General features: G+C 34.9%; 1 protein-coding gene across 1 annotated transcript in view; it reads right to left on the reverse strand.

Annotated features, from left to right (window-relative positions):
- LOC110020483 (nuclear pore complex protein NUP1-like) overlaps positions 1–25817 on the reverse strand; it is a 53132-nt gene that overhangs the window by 17627 nt on the left and 9688 nt on the right. The window contains exons 3-6 of the mRNA XM_020718604.1: positions 7039–7211; positions 6117–6375; positions 1872–2174; positions 1660–1755 (exon numbers count right to left, since the gene is read on the reverse strand). Of these exons, the coding sequence (XP_020574263.1) occupies positions 1660–1755; positions 1872–2174; positions 6117–6375; positions 7039–7211 (831 nt within the window). The remainder of the gene's footprint in view (positions 1–1659; positions 1756–1871; positions 2175–6116; positions 6376–7038; positions 7212–25817) is intronic.

Below are 25817 nucleotides of genomic sequence, written 5' to 3' on the forward strand. Positions count from 1 at the left end.
GTAAGCCTCTTACAATTGGAGGATTTCCTGCCACACATCCTCCATAGAAGATTCTCAAACATTTCTTTGCAAATTTCTCATAAACGGATTTGTCACATTTCCTCCTCAATAAGTCTCTGAATATTTGTCTCTTCGGTGGTATGGTTAGGGTTTTGGTTTGGATAGGTGAAAGAGGGTGTATAGGGATATTGTAGGGTGAAAAAAAAAATTGGGTGAAGGTATGGTTAGGTATGGATGAATGCTAGAAATCCTAGAAAAAGATTAGGGTTAGGTCAGCTCTAATACCAAAAAATACCGGAAATAAATCAAACCACAATAGAAAAAAAATATTAATAATGAAAGCAAATAGATGATTATAACTAATACACTTAAAAGGAAAATTACAACAACAGGACGCTCGCAAATCTGTAATAACAACAGACACGACACAAACGCTCAAACTAGGGTGGATCTCGGGATGGTGATCGTGATCATGATAAACAAGGGTTGGTAAGATGGTGAGATGGTGGACGGGTGGTTGGCAACCTAAAAACAGCAAGGCAATGGCTTTTCGGGTTCCAGACAACAAGTACACAACAAATATTGACATGGCACGGCTGTCCGGGATGATGGAAGCAAAGGGAGAGGGCTAGAACAACAACAACAGTGAAGATGGAGGGCTGGAGCAACAGCAGTGAAGATGGAGGGCTGGAACAGTCGACAATCAAAGGAAGCCTGTCGTGGGAAGGGGCAGCGAGGAAAGGGCTGAATAACGAGGAAACAGCAGGAAAACAGCAAAATGGATACAGTTGGGCAGCCTGCAGTGAGTAGGAATGCGCGGCAACAAAGCCGGAGCGATGTGGAGGAATCGAGAAAAGATAAACACCACCTGGAGACCAAGATAAAGCTGCAGCACTATGTGAAACCCTATGAAACAGCCCTCAAAGGGAACAAGAGACGTCAACGACTATTCCGACACAAAATACACGAAAAAATAACTTCCACATAATAATACATCACATATATAAGAAAAAACTAAAAAGGAATAAAGGATGCTAGGAAAGAAAACAAAAAAAAAGAAAATCTGGATTGATTCTGCATGTCTCCCTCCCACGATTACAAAAACTGTGCTGCTTGCGACCTGTGTCCAGAGCAAAGCAATCTCATCATGGAGAGAGAGAGAGACAGAGAAAGAGAGAGAGACGAGGGGGGTGTTATGGAGGGGGAACAACATTGAAAAAAAATATGCCAAAAATGGAAAATCATTGTACATCTCAATTAATTCCACATCTTCAATACATCATCATTCATCCCAATTAATCCGACATCTCGTAATCTCTTTCCCAATCCCTAACTGCCTGTTTTACACCACTATAAGAGAAATGAAAAAGAGATTAACTAAATTACTTTGTGAAAGATACGAGTTTCGAAAAGAGAAGAGCTATGAAAACTTTGCAAGTGTAAGTTTCCTTCAGGATTTTTGCCACGCAAGGCCCAAGAATTTCTGGGTACAACAAAAACTAGCTTATTTAAATGAGAGATCAAACTCAGTTAGTTGAATGATAGATTGGTAAATATGGTCATATTAAAGCAAATAAAAAAAGAACAAGAAAAAAAAACAGAAATTAACATCACAAACAATAAATCTAGGATAGAATATTGAGATGAATAAAGGCCTACTTGTCCATGAGCAGGTTGCCTAATATTTGATACTGAGGGAGTCCATTCTAATGACATTGTAGGCTCAACGTTGCTGTCCTTATAAGGACTATATTCCTGAAATGAAAGCAACTCATGCATCATGTGAGAGGATAAGCCAAAGATAGTTTTAGCAGTATTCCATTTAAACCTCTGAAATTAAGCCATCAACTTGGAACAAAAGAGGCACACACCCTGGTGTTAGTCATCTTAAAGGATCTACAATGAGGGCGTGAAATTTTGTACAATGCTGATTTGCCTCGAGGTTTTTGAGCCATACAGTCATTCCCAGAATCTGTAGGAATTACAGGAAAGGATGCAGCAGATCTGGAAGCAATGGCAGCAATTGATGGTTTATTTCCGAATTGTAAATTCAATGGGGAAACTTTATATATTTGACTTTGCAAACCGAGTGTAGAAGGGGCTGCTTTTCGAAGCATAGAACCCATGTATGCTCTAGCAATTTCTATTGGGGCGTCAGAATCTCCCGCAGAAAACTGTATAGACCAGAAGCAAAAAAAATAAGATTTAGTAACCTCAAAAGAAATGTATTGCTCCAACAGCATATAACCACTTTAGCATAAGAAACAAAAAAAAACTACATTATTAGCCTGACAATTTCAGTTCCTCGTCCTCCAACAAAAATCTTACTTGCATAACTAAACAAGCTAATAACTTCTTCAACCCATATAAATGAGCATATGCAGGAAGAAGTCAAAGAAAAAGTCACTGCTAAGATAATGTAAAAAATTAAATTAACAAACAAAGAATCCTAAAAAATTGGTGATCAATAAGTACACTTCATCTGCATGATTAAGATATCAAAGCAGCAATTAAAAACCTTATCCACAAAAGTAAACTGCCAAGCCTTCAAAAAAATTATTAAACCTAAATAAAAAAACTAAAACAAGTACCAATCTGAACAGCTCCACAATTATGATAAGGCTAGTTGGCTGAGAAACACAAAAAACAACAAACCTTCCTAGAATATGGACATCAAGAAATTTGCATTATACAACACAAACAATGGCATTGCCTGGTTCCCATGCACTGAAGTTGCAGCAGTGACTGGGTATGGAGTAGAACAATTATGATAACTCTATATGCCATAGAAAAACAAAAAAGTGTGGCGAATGAAGTCTTCTATTCAAACAAAGAGGTGTATTTAGGGAAAAAGATCTTAAAAGAGTTTTGGCTCAATCAACTCCCAGCAGCATCAAAAGATACGAAGTGCTAATAAAAAGAAGTGTAACTGCCTTGATATAGACCAAATAAATGAAAAAAATGAACTAGACAGCTCTGGTTATGTTAATTATCATAACAAGAGAAACAAAAAAAACCAGATTGAGACTAGTATGCTGAAACAAGGATCAAAAGATAGAGTCAAAGTGACATTAAGTAAAAAGAATACAAACCAAATTAGAAGTTAGAACTTAAGCAGCGCACTACACAGTAATTTATGAAAGTGGATCCAATTAAGGGTCCAATATGTAATTTTGCACAAATATGGTTCATCTTCATAAAGGATAAATTAACAAAGATAGCTGAGGAAATGGTCATGCTCTATAACTATGTGATAGACACTGTTAACCGATAGGGGCTCTATTAACAGTGCAATGTCGATGACAATGATGTGTCACTAGATAAGTCAGAGTTTCACGACTGTTAGGAAAAGCAATGGATGAATGAAATAGGTAAACAATGCAACGCTCTGAAAGTGTGCCAGCAGTAGTGTCAGCATTATTCTATATCAGTAATATATATATACTGAACATTTAAAAACAAATCCCAAGAGACCACTATGATAAGCCAAAAATACACGCCAATAGGTTTTAAAGTAGCAATAGAAGCTACTGGCTTATAGAAGCTTGTGCCTCTAGAGGACAATGCAGCAACGTTATCCAGTAGAAGTGCTACAATAGAGAATGCTAGAGACTACTATCAACAGCTGTATTTCATATGATAAAAAAGTGATGCCATCGTAGAAACATTTTATCTTGCTAGTGCTATGGATAGAAAGGAGAATCGATCAAACAGATCAGGATCAAAAAGTGAAGAAGAAGCCATTAGCCAAAAGAAAGAAGCCATATGATATAGGAGATAGAGTAAAACCCAATAGAAAGAAAGACTAGCCAGCAATTTTTTTTTCAATAATCACAATGTCATAACGGTTAAAATAAGACCAGGGAACCCTTTAAATGGAGTGAGGCTACATAGCATAAAGACCAACAAACTCGTCAATAACGAGAACTGACCTTAATACATAACCTATAAAATTATAACATTGTTGTGTTGTGCTCTCCATCAACTCACTTGAGGAGCAAATAACACTTCTAGAAGAGTTGAATATTTTGCGCCCATGGAGGAGTAGCATTAGAGTAGAATTGTGCACCTGTCTTTGTACACCAAGAAGATGGCAGACAAAGTAGCCTGGAGGGTGTGAAGCAGATCGAGACCAATCATCATCAGCCTATATAAAACCAACAATCCAGGCAAAAATTGAATGACAGTATGGCTTTGGCAGCACTGGTAGCACTAAGTCAACCAATATAACTGGTGATAAAATGGGCAACAACACACAAAATGAGCGAACATGTTGCATCTCTATCTCAAGTTATAGTGGAAAAACATAAATAATTAACTCCTAGATTTAACAGCTTGCTTGGTGGAAAACTCGGAATCGATCAAACAACTAATCAACATCCTCAACATGAAGGCTACGTGGAGTTAGTGGGACTAATCGGTCTTCTGGGTAATGGGTGGACCTTGCCTTTGTGGTTGAAGGATATTTTTCATTTCCTTCAATTTTGTTTAAAATGTTACTTTTTTTCTGCTGAGAGAGGAAAGGTGGCCTGAGATCAATTGGAGGAATTTGATTAACATAAAGTGAGTTTTTATATGATCATATATATGATCATTGGACGTATGAATTCTAATGATGGAACGATTAAACGAATAATACATATGGTTCGTCTATGGATTTTTGTTCAACTAAAGGGTAGTAATGATAGGTATCATTATGTGAATATCAGAACTGTGACATTTATTATGTCAAAAAAAGAACACTTTCAAAATTAACCATGGTGATCATATCATAATTGCACGTGATAATATAATGCCATAATAAGATGGGTGAGGACGAGGACTGTTTGATTATGATTCAACTATGGTGGTGAGTTTAAAAGTGAGAAAAATTATGGTAGATTACAGTATTGCTAGTCTTCATTCATGACTGAGTTACGTTGATTGAGAAAGCTTTTACTAATTATGGGGAGAATTTTAAAAGATATCAACGATGGGTGGAAAAATTTCGGCAAACAAGATTTAGAGATTCATGTATGCAAGAGAATTACCAACTAAAGTAGATGAGGAATTTTAGGAAAATTGGGGTTAAAATATGAATGAGAAAATTTTTTTTATATACTTCATAAGGAAAAAAAGGTTGGGCTGGTCATAAAGCAAATGAAAGGGAAAGAAGAGAGAATTTAACAAATGCTTTTATGCATGACAATATCAAAAGTGATGTCAGACAGTATTTAGATTTTGGGAATATTTTCATCCTGCTTACAAAAGATGGTCTAAAGCACGCAACAAAATTGGGTTGTTCGTTAAGGTGACGGAATAAATTTAATTCATGTTGGCATAACAACCTAGGGATAGAAATCAGCAATAAATATTTTAATCATATAAAAAAGGTGCAAGAAAATAAGAGAAATAGGGACATAAAAAAGGGGACTTCATTGGCATTGATGTCAACCAAAGCAAATGTGAATGCGTTTGACCTTGATGATGCCATATATGAAATGAAGCGAAAAAAACAATCAGAAAATGGCTAAGAAAGGGAGAAAAGAGTCCTTCAACCATATACGATAGAAAAGATAAAGAAGAAAGCGGAATAGAGTAAGGTTGAGCGATACTAACTTATATGCATTCTTCATGTAGTAGTGCTTAATACAATATCCTAGAACCCTTTATACAAACCATGGGTGGTCCACAACATAAAAAAACTACCGTAACCATGACCATAAAAAGGCATTAATATATCCTTGATAAATAAATTTGTAATAACAGGGCATCAAAAGTTTTTGGACGAATACAACAATCTATCCAACATAATAATGATTAATAATCCTAACAAAAAATTAATAGTTGCAATTTACAATAATTCAAACAAAAAATTAATAGTTGCAATTTACAATAAATCAAACAAAAAATAGCCATAGGTCTTATTTAAACAGGAATAAACTTACTTTTTATAATCCCAGGTATAAAACTACAGAGATTAACGTAGAAAAAAATTTTAAAAAAAAAAAAAAAAAAAAAAAATCAGTGAGCAGGAGGTATCCTCAAGAACATAATGAGCACTTTCAACCCATAATTAATAAATGATTGACTCGCATGTTAAAGGATCTACTCAAATAAAAAAGTCATTTACTAACATTAGCATGTACTGCATAAGTGTCATTTCCATGTAAATTAGCTAGCTGCCCCATTTGACCTTCCAATCTCGAAGTGTTTGCATTTTTCTTTTCCTTTTCCTCTTCCATTTCCTCGTGACTGACTGCTTGTTGTGATGAACTCGAATTAATACTTGAATCATCATTTATCTTCCCCTTATTCTTGTACTCTGTAGATGGTAAAGTAGAAGGTTCAATAGTTCTTGAATGTAGCAACTCTGACAAGCGATCAATTTCAACCCTGTAAAACAATATAATCAATATTAAGCAAAAAGTATAGAATGAGAATCAAGAGTTAATGAGAAATGAATAAGTAAGTAGTAATTATCACCATTATAAGAAATATCCCAACTACTAGGCATAGTTTATGAATCAGCCCATTAGAATTCTTATTGATTGTTATATGGGTGGATTTTATTTTGGGTATTCTTTTAGGACTTTCAGCTCTTAACCCCACCACAGTAGCAACACATGATGAAATTTTTGCACTCAATTGCACATTTGGCAAAATAATTTATGTTTCAACAACTTCATCTTCAATAGCTGCCACTCTGACTCTTATAACAAATTCTCGCTCGATTCCATGAAAGCTTTACCAAATATCCATCTTACACAAGTAATGATATCTCATTCAATAAGGTGATCATGTTATGTAAACTATCTAAATAAGAAAAAAAATATTCATAAAAATTCTGATTAAAATAAAAGTGGCAAAATTTAGGCCAAGATCACAAAATTAGTGTTTTGAGTACAAGAGAAATAAACTGAAGTTAATATCACAAAAAAAATAGCAAGACTAGCAATAAACAATAAACTTTTAAATTAGTATGTAAGGCTTTCAAACATCACTAATTCATAAATGATATTAATATTAAACAAATGTTACAAGATGGGCAATACTTTCCTTGAAAACCTTCTCTTCTTGAGTAGTTGTTCGAGTTCAGAAAAGGAGGCATCGCTGTGAGAAATTAATTCTTGCTCAGATTTATCACTTCCATCATAGACAATTGAAAGCCTTACATCAGTGGGACTTTCACGCTGCTCTCTAACTTCCAGCGAGGATTTCTGTAAGTTATTCTATAAGCACAAAAAATTAGAAATGCAAAATACCTTAGAAAGATATGACATGAAAATAGTTATTAAAATGAGAAAAAAATGCATCTCCCAAATAGAAAAGAAAAAAAAAAAGCTTCTTCAATAAAAAAAATTATTTTAATTGACAAGTAAAAGGCAAAATATTATGAATATCCAATTTAAAGGCATCCCAAAAACCAAACAAAAAGTGTATCTAATTAACCAAAAGGATGTCATGAATTAAATGTAACTTAGCAATTAGTAATCAGTGAGATGAAAGGAAATCACAAACACAATTAATTGAATCATGCATTAATAAATAAACACGAAATACAAAATAAATAAGAAGAACGGCATATTTAACATCTCTCAGTAGCCCAAAAAAATGACAACATAAACACCCCAAGATCATTATCGGAATGGGAAAAAAAACACAAAAATCAAAATGTATTGAACAATTCATAAGAAGATAGAAGCAAATGAGAGAAGATAACTCAATAATTTAAAGAAGTAATCATGTAACCCTAATACCTAATTATGCCAGACCTTAAATAAAGCGAATCAAAAAAAGTTCATAAAGCATTATTATTTACCTTGATCCACTAATAATAAATGATACACTAGAGAAAATATACATTAAACAATTTGTAAAAGATCACTCCTATTGTTGATGCTTTAGAGGCAAGCTAAGAAATTTAAGGGATTACAAAGCTGGTGTTCCATTATTGTTAGACAAATTGTCAATCAGTAAGTTTGTTCAAAAAATGAAAATCTCTATCAGTTAATGAAAAAAACATGAGTAAGCTGTTTAATATCTTCATTAATTTCAACGTAATGAGTAATTGCAAAAGGTATCTAGAGAGTGAGAGCCCCAAACAAAATACACAAAATGAAAATCATTTCTTCTCTCTTTGTGATAGCAAAGAACTAGGAACAAACAAAAACCCAATCATCTTCCGCCTCAGTCATGCACTACATGCATCTACTACATCCTCCACATATTATCCACCATAAAAACTTGTTGCTCCACCGTAAGCAAATGCTACTCCATTGTAAGCAACTACAAGTAGAAAAACTTGTACTCTCTTTAAATAAACTTCAAATAATCAATTAGTCATAATTAAATCTTAATAGTTAGTACAAAAACCTTTAATCTTCATTCAAATTAAGTGGAAGAACCCATGTAGTGAAAACCTCTTTCAAAACAAAAAAGTAAGCCAGGTTAAGTGTTTGAACCCATACCGAACAAAAATCATCTTGCTTTTGCTATATAATATGTAAAGTCCTCAATTATGTCCTAACTAAGAAACTCAATGACTTCCAAACCACGGCCAAAATATCTAAGACGAGGTGAAGCAAATAATTTTCAAGGTATGTGGTGTCACCGTAGTCTATGAGATTAAAACAAAAAATGCGCCAACAAGCATTCTTTTGATTACCGAATATTATTACAAAATAAAAAGTATGTGGCTCAATCATGATTATTGTCAGCGTATCAAAGTGAGATGTAATGAAAATGTTGCGATGCTATAAACTTTTATAGAAATATATAACTTTTAAATTGTTAGCTAGAAAAAATATTAAATATGAGCAAGCATGCATTCAAAAACTTATAAAAAGACTCTTGTAAGTAAAAAAGAGTGAGACACTAGAAAACACAAGTGGTTGTTAAATGTTACGACAAAACTTCCTTTTTTCTTATTCCCAATTGAAAACATATATTACATATTTATTCACACTCCCAACTCTCTAGATAGGAACAAAATATAAAAAAGATCCTCTAATTAAATCTCCTCTAATTAGATTGTCTAATATCAAATTTCCTAATACAAGCCTTCTAATATACACGGTTCAGATTTATTACTTTCCATAACAAACCCCTACAGCTGGAGCATAGAAATTTATCATGTCAAGCTTGCTACGAATATAAGTGACCCTCGTTCCATTAAAGACCTTTGTGAAAATATCTCCTAGTTGTTCCCTAGTCTTCACATGAGCTATAGAAATTTTATTATGTTGAATCTTTTCGTAAAAAAAATGACAACCTATCTCAATGTGATTAGTTCTTCAATAAAGGTCAGTGTTTGAGGCAATATAGATTGCAACTTTGCTATCACACAACTTTGTTAGAACTGGTCAAGAGTTGGGAGACCGACATCAATCCACTTAAAGCTTGTGTCATCGTTTGATACTCGGATTCAACATTGAACTGTAACATTTCATTATGTTTCTTACTCTTCCATGAAACCAATTTACCACCAACAAAGACACAATATCCAGTAATAGATCTTCAATCAATCTTGGAACTTACTGAATCTGCATAAAAAATAAATAAATAAAAATAAAAAATTGAATATTTCTATGCCCGTGATTCTGACATGAAATACCTTATCCACGAGCTCCCTTGAGGTTACATAGTATTTATTCTAAAACCGGCCAATGATGAATTATGGAGGAAGACATAAACTGATTTATAGTAATAACTGAGTGCACAATGTCAGGATGAATTACAGAGATGTAGATTAATTTTTCCACTAACTTCCTATATTATTTAAGATCATTAAAAGACTCTCCATCCTTGGTAAGTTGGTAATTAAAAAGCATCAAAGTACTGCGTAGTTTATCTTATAATTTCTCAACTTCTGCTAACAAATTCAATGCATATTTCCCTTGAGATAGAAAGGTACCCTTCTTGCTCCTTAATACCTCAATTCCCAAGAAGTACTTCAAGAACTGGAATCTTTAGTGTTGAACTGATTTTGTAGAAATAATTTCAATAATAAAATTCCTTACACATCACTTCTAGTAATAATAAATAATATCAACATAAATCCCCAAAAGAATGATTCCCGAAGCAAATTTATTATAGAATACGGTGTGATTACTTCTACATTTCAGCATCACAAACTCATCTATTGCTTAGCTAAAGTTTTCAAGCCATGCTCAAGGGTTTTGCTTCAATCCATATAAAGACTCTGAATATGGCATACTTTCAAAGATTCCCCATGAACAACAAACACAGAAAGTTGCCTCATACATACCTCTGCTAAAATATCACAATGTAGAAAAGCATTCTTCACATACAGCTAATGCATGAGCCAGTATTAAGTGCAGCCAAGGATATAAATAGGCGAACCAAAGTTAACTTAACTACTGAAGAGAATGTGCAAGTAGTTGATCGCATAAATTCGAGCATAGCCCTTAGCAATCAATCGAGCCTTGAGAAGAACCACAAATCCATCAAAATGAAACTTATCTGCAAAGACCCATTTACAGCCAACAACCTTCTTGTCATCAGGTAGTTCAACTAGTTCCAAAGTTCCATTTTCAATCAAAACATTAATTCTCATTAAGAGTCTGTTTGAGGCAGCTGCAGCTTATCCAGCTTCTGTTGATAAGCAACTTATCCTAATAATATGTTGATGACTAGCTGATCCGGATAAGCTGTCTGGAGTTTAGTTAGTGCGTCTGGAAAACAGTTGATTATGAAAAATTGACCATTTTGCCCCTGTTCTGAATAAGTTAACTGTTTGGTTAGTGCGTTTTATGTGATAAGTGCGTTTTGTAAACAGCTTATTTGGAAATTTTTTTAGTTCAATGAATAATCTGTGTGGCAGAATGTTATTTTCTCAAATGTCAAGAAATGAAAATGCAAAAAAGTTTAATAATATTTATATAACTCAAAAATTAATAATATTTATATAACTCAAAAAAATTTTGATTACATCAAATAAGCACAGTGACATATATGAAAGTTCATTACACATTCATACACTAATATGGATTATAATGACCCAAAAAAAAATAACATGTTAAAATTACAAGGAAAAATATAACAATATTGACTTTGAAATGTAAAATCATATCATGACGAATGTTGCCCGCTTCTGATATAATTTTTTTTTAAATTTAGTTGTGATATTATGCCAACATTCTTTATTAAAAAAATTTGTGGGTCGATTTCCCAATTCGACTTCCCTCACGCATAGATCACAAAAAATATTAGTACTCTCTCTCTCATATAGCTTATGAACCAGAGTCTTTAGATTTACTCATCTTTTACTATCACATCAACGGATGGTTAGATGACATTATGACCGAAAATGAGCCACTTATGATATGGACCGGCTCGTGAGTCGGATCGGTCCGGCTCGAACCCAATCAATTCAAGAAAAATAATGAATTAAAATATATATTGGTGAAACATAAATGTGCTTTTAATATAACCATTATACATGAAACCTCTCTTTTTCTTTATTATTATAGTATCACCGTATTTGAGTAAAAACCAATTGAAACTTGGAACACATAGAGCTGAGTAGAAATTCTAAAACAATGCTAGCAAAGACAACCCAAAGGCACAATTTATTGCATTAACTCCATGACAGTTTTATAACACCATGATAGTTTTAAAAATGGCAACCAACAATTCATAGGGGCAGCTAGCTAATACGGCAACCCAAACAGCCAGAACAGGGACTGTTTTAAAAATGCAAACCCAAAATCATTCCTTCTCTAGCTAATATGGCAACCAAATTTTTTATAAGCTTTCCAGGAATAAATTAAAAATGCTCTAAGCATTAAAAAATTCATTTAATTCTATGATTCAACATATGCAGCAAAGATTCATTGTTTTAAATAGCCACAGAAATATTTTCCCGCATGAAGACCATATGAGCAACAAACCCTAAAAAATTTCAGTAAATAAAAAAGAAACATCAGCCATTTCGAAGAAAGGATAGGAATGTCGAATCGAGAAGAAACAACAGACATTTCGAACAAAGGATCTACATTTTTACCGGCGAAACTTGCTTCCCAAGAACTAGATCTAGGTTTTCTCCCACAAAAGACTTCCACATTAACCACAAAGAACATATGGATCGAGATGTGTTTCTGCGACATGGGGGAAAGGAGGTAGGAGCAGAGCGAGGAGAAGATATTTCTTACCTGCGGAGGCAGGAGCGGAGTGGAGCGACTTTGGAGAACAGGATTAGGGATCGAGATGTTTGCGAGGGGTAGCGATGTAAAGATCTCGAGGCCGAACCCGGATCGCGGGTATATCCCCGCGATCCGCGTGCTTCATAAAATAAAAAGCTCGTTTAAGAAAACGCTCGTCAAAAGCGGAAACCAAACATTAATACGGCGTTTTTAAAAACGTCGCCGCACTTTTAAGCTGCCCCAAACGGAGCCTAAGTCTTGCTGCCCGCCACCAGAATGGGATAGGAATTGCTAAACAAATCTTACAACTTTAACAAAGTCAAGAGAAGCAACAAAGGAGCAATAAGTAGAAGATAAATGATTAAAGTTATCAAAAAAATAAATGAGATAGGTGCATTGACATTCACCTTTTCGAAGAGCAAATGGTAAATCAAGATCACTAGGAGGAGGATCCACGGAGAAAGATGCCAGTGTCAGACTAGGATCAGAAGAACGAGATCTTGAGTAAACATTTGTGACAAATGGCCTAGGTTGAGGCACTGGAGTTAGAGTTGGAGTAGGAAATGAACTTATGATGTGATACATAAACAACTCATTAGAATCTTGTGAGAATTTAGGCACTGATAAGCCACCAAAGATGGGGGTTTGTTCATGAAAGATGATATTATAAGAAATCATGTATTTGTTCAAGAAAGGGCCAAAACATTCATGCCCTTTGACGAGAATATACTAGAAAGGCACACCTTAATAACTTACGGTCTAATTTAGAAATTTGTGAATGATTATCACGAATAAAACTAGTACACTCAAATATATGCGGTTAAATAGAAAAGAGAGAATTAGTTGGAAACAAAACTTGGTACAATGTTTGATTCTATAAAACAATAAAGGAACCAGATTGATCAAAAAACAAGCAGTAAACCAAAACAACCCAGAATTGTTTAGGCGCATTTGTTTGAAACAAAATGGCTCTAACAGTCTCAAGAAGATGCCAATTTTTTTCGTTCAGCTCATGCATTTTGAGATGAAGTATCGACGCGGGATGACTAGAGAAGTATCTTGTTTTGTGTTATGTAAGGTTGAAATGGTGTAGAAAAATATTCTTCAGCATTGACACTTCTCAAAATTTTAACCAAAATATTGAATTGAGTTTTAATTTTGACAAGAAAAAGATTGAAAATGTGACGATAACCTAATACAATATTTCAAAAAATAGAGTAACAAATACTATTAAATCATTCTATCCGGAATAAAGTAACAAATACTATTAAACAAGTGACAAAAGATGAACTTAGAATCAAAAGGAAAATTTTCTATAAACGAAAATAGTTGGTGGTAGAATAATAATATGTAAAAAAAGATAAAATATAATAATTTATGTTATAAAAACTTGTTTAAATAAAAGCTTAGAGAACTGGGAAAAATATAAAATGACTCGTTGGGAGTACGAGATTAATTTGTCGCTAAAAAATCTGTTTTTAGTGATCTTTAGAATAAATTAGATACTAAAAATAGTGAAAAAAATATGTATAAACTAGTCAAACAAATAGAAAAGAAAGGTAAAGATTTAACTCAAATAAAGTGTATTAAAGAAGAAAATCAAAAAGAATTTTTTAAAAAATATATTCAACATAAGTAGGTGAGTTACTTTGATAAATTTTTCAATGAAGTTTCTAAAATATGATCGACCTTAGTGATATTTATATCGTTAATAATAAAATGCTTCATTTTTACCATTGCATAAAAAAAAGAAGTTAAGGAGGCTTTAAAGAAAACAACGGGTGAAAAATCAATAGGACCTCATAATATCCCAAGTGAAGTACGGAAATATTTAAAAGATTTGGGAGTTTCTTTGCTCACTAAACACTTTAATATTATTGTAAAAACTAAAAAAAAATGTATGTGTAGGAAGAGTATTTTGGTCCCCATTTTTAAGAATAAATGACATGCACGAGTGTTCAAATTAAAAAGGAATTAAGTTGATGTGTCATACTTTAAAATTATGAGAGAGGGTAATTGAACATAACTTAAGACGTATTACAAAGATTTCACATAATCAGTTTGAATTTATGCGAGAAGAGTATTTTGGTCCCCATTTTTAAGAATAAATGGCATGCACGAGTGTGCAAATTATAAAGGAATTAAGTTAATGTGTGTCGGCACTATTTTTGGTTGGGGGAGTTGCCCGTAATAAGTTGTTGGTAACCGGAATCGAAATCCCGTCAATCGAAATCTCGATCGAAATCTCGTCGTCCGCTTCGGAAGAACGTTTTAATTTACATATAGATTTAAGTTTAAAAAAATATGAAATCAAACTGACCTCATATTTTTCATAGTTTAAATGAAATAGCGTTTTACCTCAAATTTTGTATCTATCCCGAAGTATAAACACAAGACTTGAGGGTGAGGCTCGATCAAATAAACTAAGAAATATATGACGTCCGTTTGGTCTGCGAAACCATTTTATTTGTCGACGAATTCTCCTATTTAATATGAAAAATTAAATAGGGTTTATTTTAAACTAAGTTCAAAAAAGCTTCTTATAAGGGCAAGTCTCTATAGTTAATTACATCTTAAATGACCGAAGTCACCTAAGAAAACTCTCGATAAAAATCATGAAAATTTATCTTCAAAGAGGTCAAAAGGATAGGACTTTTCAACGATATCAGACAAAAAGGTGTGAAAGGGGAATGATTCAAATTTGAAACAATTATTATAGAATCCAAAGGAAGAAAAACTAGAGGATACACGGATAAGAAGGAGAACCTCGGTGACTTCCCAGTCTACCCTATGGTTTGACTTTAGTTTCGAGGAAGAAATAGTCAAGTGTTTTATCCTGCTAATTTTATTTATTTTTTATATCCTGCCAATTTTTATTTATTTAGGGCTTACATTCATGTGAGACGATCACATAAATAACCTAGAAGATGTGAGGATTTAGGTCGTAACGAACAACAACCTCGGGATCCTAAAATAAGTTAGGGCTTAGATTGCACAGTAGAACTGTACAAATGCCTAAAGGAAAAATGCCTAAAGGAAAAGTTGAGGGAAAAGTTGAGGATTTATGTTGCATCACACGAACGACCTCGAAATCCTATGGATTGTTGTTTAATTTCTAAGAAAGAAAGGGTTTAGCTGGTGTAGATATATTTTGATGTTGAAGATAACCGTGTTGCCCACCGCACTAACTCCAAACTCCTTGTTGTGACGAGCTTAAATTTTCTAGGATGTCAGGTTATGATGTCAAATCAGGCGGCCCTATGGTTATAGTTCTTCAGATATTTTATAGGTAACATGTTGAAATTGTACAATATATAGCATAACAGTAGAGTATGTAGCACAAGACAAGCAGTAGAGTATGTAGTAAAGAGAACAGTACAACATGCGGTGTAAAAGAAAAGTAAAAAAGTACAGCAGGTATGTGATTTGCATGAAAGTAACATGTTGTAAACATAAAACAAATCTATATATCTGGGAGATCTGTTGTTCCTTAGGTGTAATTGATGCAACAGGTAAAAGCAACAAAACTTGAAGAAGCAAGTTGAAATGTTTTATATAAACGAAGAAACGTCACCCAAAAAACTAGAGAAAGAACGGTAAATGACCCATACGAGGAAATCGACGAAGCAATAAATCGATAAATATAGTAGAAAACACGGGAAAATCTCGAAAGAGGACCACAAGTGCTTTGTCCAAAGGTTTCGATAAAGCATATGAAAGAGTCCGAAAAGAGGGGACCGCAAGCACTCGGGTAGGGCTAGGCTCGGCTAGGCTCAATAATTATATATTAGTACTCGAGGGTCATCGAAGGCTACTCGGTCACCCGGATGTATAAAGTCCACCATTCGACTGGAAGGGTGCCCTACTGAACCTAACTCAGGAGGGTACTCCTTAGCCCAAAGCAGATGATCAAAAGGTGGACAACCAATTTTTTTTTAAAATGTATTTAAAATTCATATTTTTCGCATGCACATAGGTTTCAGGCATATAAAAGAGGGTTATATCAATTTTGTTTGCAGGGAAAAATATATTTTTGTTTTAAAAAAAATGTGTATATGTTCTTATCAGATTTGTTTTTTATTGGTTTTGAAAAAGTGTAGTTGTCAACGAGTAGATCACGCTGCCGGACGTAGGACCGCCAACAACCTAAGAAGTTACGGGCCAACTCCCGCTAGTCTTATGTTGGTGAATGATATTACATCCTACGGTTCACCCGGTCGGTGGGGGTGTCCCGATGTCGTAGAATGGAATATCATTTTGTTTTACCACTAAGTCTCAAAACAAAATCGACCTACTTGTGACATTATTTGATGGTTTCACGTATAACAAAAGACTAAACATGGACACCTATGTATCGGACATAAGCATAAAAAACCGAACCAAGAAGCCCAAGAAGCAAGGAAAAAAGAACAAAAATGAGATGAGAGAGAGGAGACACTGATCCACCTAAAACACCGAAAAGACGGAGGATGAATCAGCCCTCAAAACTCATAACGAAAAGACCTAAGAAAAAGAAGACCCAAAGATCCTTGAATCAATCCGAAAAAATATCACTTTCTCACATTTTTTTATAAGAGTCTTAACCCAAGTCAATGTAATGATCACACACAAATGACCTTCTAACATCGGTGCCCAACTCCCAAAAACATTCTCTATGAAATCATTTTATCTCAACCAAATGCTCTCCCAAATAAGACTTGGAAATCTTTCAAACTTAACAAATCGAACAAAAGGAAAAAAGACCCGGGGAATGCCACCACTACCATTTCCAAACTCATGCAAAAATTAAGATTTTCCAACTCCCAAATTAATCAATAGCCTCATATATCAAATAAACATAGAACCTTCCAATATAACCAAATAAATGCTCATGGTCAGGGTCAGTAGAAGAGAGGAGGTAGCCACCAAGGCTTTCGGTCAAGGCAGCCCAAAGAATGCAGGGCCAAAAGAGGCTCACGGCCAAGGCAACCCAAGGCACAAGAAGCTCACGGCTAAGGCGAGAAACAAGGCCAAAAGAGGCTCACAACCAAGCTAAGGCGAGAAACAAGGCCAAATGAGGCTCACAACCGCTCACGGCTAAGGCACAAAAAGCCTCACGGCTAAGGTAAGAAACAGGGCCAAAAGAGGCTCACGACCAAGGCAACCCAAGGCACAAAAAGGCTCACGGCTAAGGTAAAAAACAGGGCCAAAAGAGGCTCGCGGCCAAGGCAACCCAAGGCACAAAAAGGCTCACATTTAAGGCAACCCGAAAAATCAATTACATGAGGACCTTTGATATACATAAGATAGTGCAAAACATAACCATCATTTTGAGATGACTAATTTAATCCACCAAAAATCATCCAAGTAGTTCAAGTCCAACAAGAAGGACTAAATCCATTTAAGGAGCCTTCAGTATGTCTCACGAGTAGGGATAGGAAGCAGCTCAGGACAGCCACCAAGCTTTTCTAGTAAGGACAAATAAAAAGCACAAACATAGACTCTCGGGTAGGAACTAAAGCCAGTAAAACCACACCCAAACTACCTCTCGGGTAGGGGCTAAGGCAAGCAAAAATCAAACCCAAACTACCTCTCGGGCAGAACGAGACAAAACCGAGCTCCCAACCAAAGTAAAACTGAGCCGCAGCTAAGGCTCAAACCCAGGCCACAATAAAGGCTAGAGAACATCTTCATGTCCTCAAAATATCAAAATATAGGGCTACAATATGTTTCAAACAAGAATAGCTATGAAACTCTTCCAAATCAAAATAAATTTCTTCACAGTACGCGCCTTTAAGCCAAAAATGATCAAAAATTGCCAAAACCGAGCCCCTAATATGGGTTAAAGCAAATAAAATCATACCCTTCCACAGCTCTTGAGCAGGGGCAAGAACAAACACCAAAAACAGGCTCTCGGATAGGAGCTAAGGCTAGCAGACCGAGCCCCCAAACAAAGCCAAACCGAACATTTCAAGGCCCATAGGTAAAGTTTGAACAGTTAGGACAAAGCTTCAACAAAAACCAAAATCCAAGTCTCAACAGAACCCAACCTCCAACCCTTCCAAAGTGAAAATCGAGCTCCAGTAGAGACCAAACCCAAACTTCGAAGGCTAACAAATGAAACCATAATAGCAAATCCACACCCAGCCACCTTATAATGAAACCGAGCACCAACATACGTCAAAACTGAGCCCCTCAAAACCAGCAGGGAGCCCCAAAGCCTCAACGAAAATCAAAAAAGACCAAATCTCAATAAAACTTGACTTCTCATACCCCTAAGGTGAATACCAAGCCATTCAAGGGTTAAAGGGTACCCACATGCATTTAAAGCATCAAAATACAAGGACACGATATGTTTCAAGCAAGAACAACTATAGAAACTTTCCAAATCAAGGTGAATTTCTTCATAGCATGTGTTTTGAGCAAAAAGAAACCGTGACCTGTCAAAGCCAAGCCCTTCTCATGCATGAAAGGCCAAATAAATTCTCCAATATCTCATGCTAGATAAGAATAAATGAAAGGCTTCATGATACATATCCTAACATGTTTGCAAGAGGAACTAACATTATCTCAAAGCCGCATTCCAATTTGCCTTAAACAAAGTGAACAAAAAGAAAAGAGAGGAGCTAATAACATGCTATACTTTCTTCTCCTTAAGCAAGTAATCAAATCTGACTCCTAGAACATGCTCACATTTCTATTTTTCACATGTTGAAGGGACAAATATTTCAAAATATAGGTGCAACACTAGGCTAGCATGTTGTACTATTCAACAGAACCATCCTCAATGGCTCGGCAAAGAGAAAACCGAAAAAGAGGCAAGGCACAGGGGAAGAAGGTACCTCCTTGAAGCAAAAAAAAAAAGCAACACAGAAACTTTAAAGGCACTCCCCAACTTCAACTCTTCCTCCAACAGTAAAAGGAAGCCAACCCAAGCACAGAAAGCTAAAGAAGTAAGAAAAGAAAATGACAGAGTTTTCCCTCCCTCGGAGATTTTCGGCCCTTTGAAACGCACCAAATGTAAGCCTCATATAGACCAGAAAAGGAGAAAGAATGATTAAGAGATTGCATATGAGATGGCATATGGCTCGAGAGATCGAGAGAGGCAGAGGATTAGATCCTCGCAGAGGATACGATCTGCGGCAGAGAAGAACGAACTCAGAACGCAGAACATAAGATACGAGGGATAGGCGTCTGCGAGACTTTTCTCGCGTGCGAGAGGTGAACGCAGGAACTAATCTGTCCAATGGCATGAATAAGGAGCGGTTAGTTGGGGAGGGAGGAGATATATTTAGGTTATAAATAATAATAATATTATTATTATTATTATTATTTATTATAATTATACCTAAATTACTCATCTTTCCCTAGACGCGTCGTCGGAATGAAACGAACGTCCCCCCTTAGGCAAAATCGACGTTCCGGACGCGTCGACGCAGTCCATTTCGTCAACCAGAGTTGTCTAGGCAACCTCGTCGACGATCGGGACAAAAACGCGTCGCAACCCGGACCGCGTCAAAAACTCGACTCGAGCTCAATCAAACAGGACGGCGAAGAGCACGACGGCGTCAGATCAACGCGTACAGTCAATCCTAAGGCCAACAGTCCTATAGGGATTCTCCTTGAGTTTCCTCACAGTAGCCCTACCTACTAGGTGCTAGAGGTCAAAACTACTATGGGGAACTTCAAGTCGAGCGAAGAAAAGTTCAAAATTTCTAACGGGGAGGGCTCCTTTGCTAGTTTTCTAGGAGTAGTCGATAAGAAAGTCCTACGGCTATACCCTAGGCTATTTAAAGAGGAGAGACTAAACCTCAACCAAAAGTGAGGTCAACAATGTGGCATACTTTAAAATTATGAGAGAGGGTAATTGAACATAGGTTAGGACGTATTACAAAGATTTCTCATAATCAGTTTGTATGGAAGCTATACATTTATTGAGGGGTTTGATGGAGAAGTACAGAGAGAATAAGAATGATTTATTATGATTTTTATTAATTTATATCCTTTTGAAAGTACTACAGAAGAAAGGTGTTGATATGACTTATATTCAAGTCATTAAGGATATGTGTACTAGAGTTGTTACATCTGTTCGAACATAAGGACTGACCAAATATTTTCCTATGTCAATTGAATTACATCAGGGATCGACTTTAAGACCAAACCTTTTTTATTTAGTTATGGATGCTCTTACTGGACATTTATAGAAGGATGTACCTTGGGATGTACCTTGGTGTATAGGTGTATATTTTTTGCTAATGATATCCTTCTTGTGGATAAGACTAGCAAAATAGCTCACGAAAAAATTTAAATTATAGAGGCCTAATTTGGAGTTTAAAGGATTTCATTTGAGTTGATCTAAAACTAAATATATGGAATGTAATTTTAGTAGAAGTAGCTTTATTGACAGAGTTGTACTATGGGTGATCAAATTATTAAAAGTTGTGAGCATTTTAGATATATTGGGTCTATTGTTCAAAGTGATTGTGATATAGATAGAGATGTTATTAGTAGAATTCAAGTTTGATGGTTGAAGTGGAGGAATGCTTTGGGTCAATTGTGTGATTGAAGAAGTACCTCTTAGAGTGAAAGGAAAATTTTATAAGATGGTGGTGAGACCTGCAATGCTCTATGGCGCAGAATGTTGTCCTTTAAAAGAAAAGAATAAAACTAAGTATTGTCGAGATGAGAATGCTTAAGCGGATGATTGGCTTTACACTTAGAGACAAAATACGAAATGAATATATCCATGATAGGGTTGGTGTAGCTTTTGTGGCGGAAAAAATTAGAGAGTCGTCTTAAATGTTTTGGTCACATTAAACATTGGTCATCTGATGATCTAGTTACGATAATAGATATTTTAGATTTGACTTATGTTAAGAAAGACAGAGGTAGACCTAGAAAGACTTGGGTCTATTGGATAAAAAATTATCTCAATTTATTAGAATTAAATGAAAATTTGACACTCAATAGGACACAATGAAAAAAAAATTTTGATTCATGTAGTTAACCCCATTTAGTGGGATAAAGGCTAGTTGTTGTGTGGTATTCCACTTTTGTAATTGTCTCGAGACTAAGGTTTATTGATGTTTGCATTTTCTTACTAGAAGGAGCACTAAGTTGTATGGATAAAGCATGAGAACTCGAAATCGTACACATTACTCTAGTATAGGATTCCCTTATAGTAACACATTTAGGGTCAAATAAGATCTGTTGTTTGACACTTTCATATTGAGAGTTAAAACCATATAAAAAAACTCATAATAGTCATTTCTCTTTGAGCCTGTTGAATCCGAACATCGATACTGAAGAGCAATAAGGCACACAATTCTTCATAAACACGTTTAAAGTGCCTCTGATAAGTGTTAATTTGATTGATATTGCTATTCAGTTTGATGAAACTATTTGCAAGCATCAAAAATTCGAAAAAATATTTTCTTTCTCAAAAAACACAAATCATGATCGCATCTTTAAAACATTCACAATGAGTGATCTGACCAGATTGCTCCGGTTCGATGGAGTTCCATATATATATTAAAAGTTGGGCATCAACTCTCATCCACTCAGAATAATTTGAATGTCTCAGCTGGGGGATTATCAATGAGGTGACTCTCGAGAGATATATTTCTTTTTTAAAATCTTACAATTTTATTCTAGTAAAAAGAATTGACGTCATTTAATTTTTCATATGTAATCTTAGACACTGCTGAAATCAAACCCGTCCAAGGTGTTTTTTATTCACCAACCATAAGTAATGCCATTTAGTGTTGAAGGACACATCGAAGTACCTGTCAAAACACTAGAAGATAAAAAAACTTGACGGAAAAAAGTTAACAACCACGAAAAGAGAAAACAACAGCCAAAGAAGCGAATGAGGAAGACGAACGTATAAGATGCAGAAATCGATCTAAGCAGACGACTCAAATCAAAGCAGACAGAGCAACCAAAGCTGATTAGGACTTTGTCGATGCCCTAATTCTGTCAAAGCCGGAAGAAGAGGCAGATGACAAAGTGATGCAAACGACGAAGCGGATGAAGACCATGAGGAGTGACGTGGACAACACCGTCAAAGCAGAGTGATGCGGACAACGAGCGGATGAAGATGCAAATGACACTGTTGGGTGATGATGCAGATATGGACGACATTGTCGACATAGAGCGATGCAAAAGATGTCAGATGAAGGCATGAATGACATTGTTGGGTGATGATGTCAAGTCTAGCTATCCTGACGACCCAAATATCTCGACAAAGGATAAGGATTGGAATTATCAGAAGTGTCTCTGATACCATGTTACGAAAAAACTTGCTCTTTTTCTTATTCCCAATCAAAAAAATATATTACATAATTATATACACTCCCAGCTCTCTAGATTAGAAATAACACTAATCCGCCAATTAAATCTCTAATTAGGTCATCTAATATCAAGTTTCCTAATCGACAAGGTTCAGATTTAATACTTCCCATAACAGTAAAGAGTGCCACCCTACTTATGGCCCCTAAAATAAATGCAAGCACAATCAAACCACACTAGGCTAAATAAACATAATAATAAGGTCCAATAATCAATGTATGTTTTACAATGGTTAAAAAAAAACTAAACATATAAAAGACACCTAGTGCAAACTTCAATGAAAACTTCCATGCAACAAAAACAAATCTGCATTTAAAAATCAATCCAAACATCATCAAACAAACAATAAATCTCTGGAAAAAAAAATAATAAAAGTGTAAAACTATAACAAGAAGAAAAAAGAAAATTTTGCACCTTCTTAACAACATTTTACAAACAAATGAATATGTCCTCTTTCACTCAATCAAGTTAATATTCCATCCCATCACTCCTTTGTGCTTTGAAACTAATTCAAAAAAATTTTGAGTAAAAGACTCGAGATAAATTGATCAGATGAGCAACTCTTCCATCAAGTTTTCCTCCAAACACCCAGCTAATAAATTATAAATTATAAAGACCGGATGGAACCATTATGACTATTGTTGAAAAGCGATATATTAGACTCACACTTTCCCTTCCATTATTATTTTTTTCTCCAAGCGTGAAAGCTATTCATGAAAATATCACTTGACCATCGAATACAACCCTAAAAGAGAGAACTTGAGACACTGACGGCTGTCCGGACAAAAACACATCAAAACTGAAGACCTAAAACATAAAAGCAAATATATAAAACCAAGATAGATAGGATTAGATCTATCCGTTGGAAGGAGGCACCGAGCCCACGTAGAAGAGTCGGTCGGCTCTCTCAAGGACCAGTTCGACCCAAGCATCTGGAATGTGTGGGATTATTGCATCCTTAATGCCCTGCCTCAATTATCTAGACATGCGCAATAGTAATCATACTCTACCTCGTTTATCTCAAAATTTAGATACTGGAACCGCACAATTTTGGCTACATTACATTTGGATGGGTTACACATCTTTAAGTATTAAAATACACGTTTCCTAAATAATTTAGTAAAATAAAAATTAAAAAAAATTCTATAGTGCACAGTACCAAACATAAAAAAAGAGTTTCCTACTCTTTAAACTACTAGAAAAACATCCATACATTTTTCCCTAATTCGAGTTGATGACTAGAAACCACTTCACATCCCTAAAATCAATGAGATTGGATGGCTTGTTAATTTCAAAATTCTCACACAACCTGTTTTGCTTGTGAAATATAAATCCGATGCGAGTACAATCCTTTTCATATTCCACATAAAGAACCTTACCAAATTTAACACTAATATTAAACAAATAAAGTTTCATGAGGAGAAAGAAAATTTTAAACGAACCTTAAGCTCTTTCCTTCAATAAAATGGCACCATTCATGAATCTTATTGTGTTGACATCCCACAACAAAATAAGATCATAGAAAGAAAAAATCATCATCTCCTAAAACCACTAGGCCTTGCTCTTTGAAATAAATGTTAAAAAATGTAATGTTGGAAAGCCACCTTTGTTTTTATATTTCAAATAAATTGCCTTGTAAATAGAATATACAAAATAAAATACTTATTGAAACTCTCAACAATGTTTTTTCTAGCATAAAACACTCATTGCTTCCACTAAAAACCTTTGGTAATATTACTTATGTCCAATACCATCAAAACACTAAACTTGATCCAACAGCCATAAAATTCAACTTTAGATACTACTCAACCAAAAAAGAAAAAGGTATTTAGCATGATAATGTTCCAAGAAAATTATCTCTCAGGACATCACCGTTGCCAAAATTCAAGGATTCTAAGACCAAGATTGCTTTCACAAGAAGCCTTAGTATGGAGGAAATTTTAATTTCCTAAAAGTTAATCTTCTGGCTACCGAACCAACCAACAGAGTCTCAAGCAATCTTCAGACTTCTCTACAAATAAAAGTAAGCTCCTCAAACATCAATTTCAACAAAACCTAACCTAATGAACATAAACCATTTCAATAAGCAAACTAAGAAAAGAAAGAAAGAAAGAAAGAAAAGTCAAATACTAAATCAAAGCATGCTTAGCTAGCTGAATCCGCAAGCTGAAAAATCATGCAGTGAAGGTACGATTCCTACCCCTTAACCACAAACCCACCATAATAGCATCCTTGTTATTGCATTAAGAAAAGAAAATCAAACATGCAACCAACATCTAATACAAAATCAAAAATCATGCAGTGAAGGTACGATTCCTACCCCTTATCCACAAACCCGTCATAATAGCATCCTTGTTATTGCCATCAAGAAAAGAAACTCAGACATGCAACCAACATCTAATAACCAACTTTGCTTCATTTTTCAATATGTCCTCCTACAAAATATTTCTCACAAAGATAAAAAAGAGGCATTTACATGCATACCACCCAATTCCTAAGTATTTACATATCTAATACCTAAGCTTTACTTTCTACATTAATACCACCCAAATCATTTATATCACGACAAAAAACCACTATTTTAAATTTTAAAAAATGAAATACACATTTTCATGCACAAGTAAGGTGGCATGTATGTAAAAATTGAAGTATACGTGTTAAATATGTAAATACATAGGAATTGAATGTTATACATGTATTTTTTTCTAAATAATATCAAAATTCCTATAACCATCCAACAAACATTTGAGAATAAATAAAAAAACAAACATGATTACAGAAATATGAGCCCTAAAAGATAATGAACTATGGGAGATGGTAAAATTACTAAAAGAAAAAAAAATAATTGGATATAAGTGGGTGTAATCGGTGAAATACAAATGCAAATAGGACACTTGAATAGTATAATGCTAGACTCATGTCAAAAGGTTATACCCAAACATCTTAAAGTGATTATAGAGAAACATTTCCACCAGTCGCAAAGCTAAGCATCATTTGGATCTTTGTCGGCGCTTAAAAAAGGGGGGGAAAGAGAGTTTTGGATGTTTGGGGTCGCCCGTAAGAAGCTGTCGGTCGCCGGAATCGAAATCCCGTTGCCCGCTTCGGAAGGACTTTTTAATTTACATATATATATATATAATTTTAGAAAAATATGAAATCAAACTGACCTCATATTTTCCATAGTTTAAATGAAAGAGCACTCAACCTCAAATCCTGTATCTACCCCGAGGGATAAACACAAGACTTGAGGGTGAGGCTCGATCAAATAAACTAAGAAAGATATGACATCCGTTTGGTCTGCGAAACCGTTTTATTTGCCGACAAGTTCCCCTATTTAATACA

The sequence above is a fragment of the Phalaenopsis equestris genome, unplaced genomic scaffold (assembly GCF_001263595.1).
Source record: "Phalaenopsis equestris unplaced genomic scaffold, ASM126359v1 Scaffold000098, whole genome shotgun sequence".
Taxonomy (NCBI): Eukaryota; Viridiplantae; Streptophyta; class Magnoliopsida; order Asparagales; family Orchidaceae; genus Phalaenopsis; species Phalaenopsis equestris.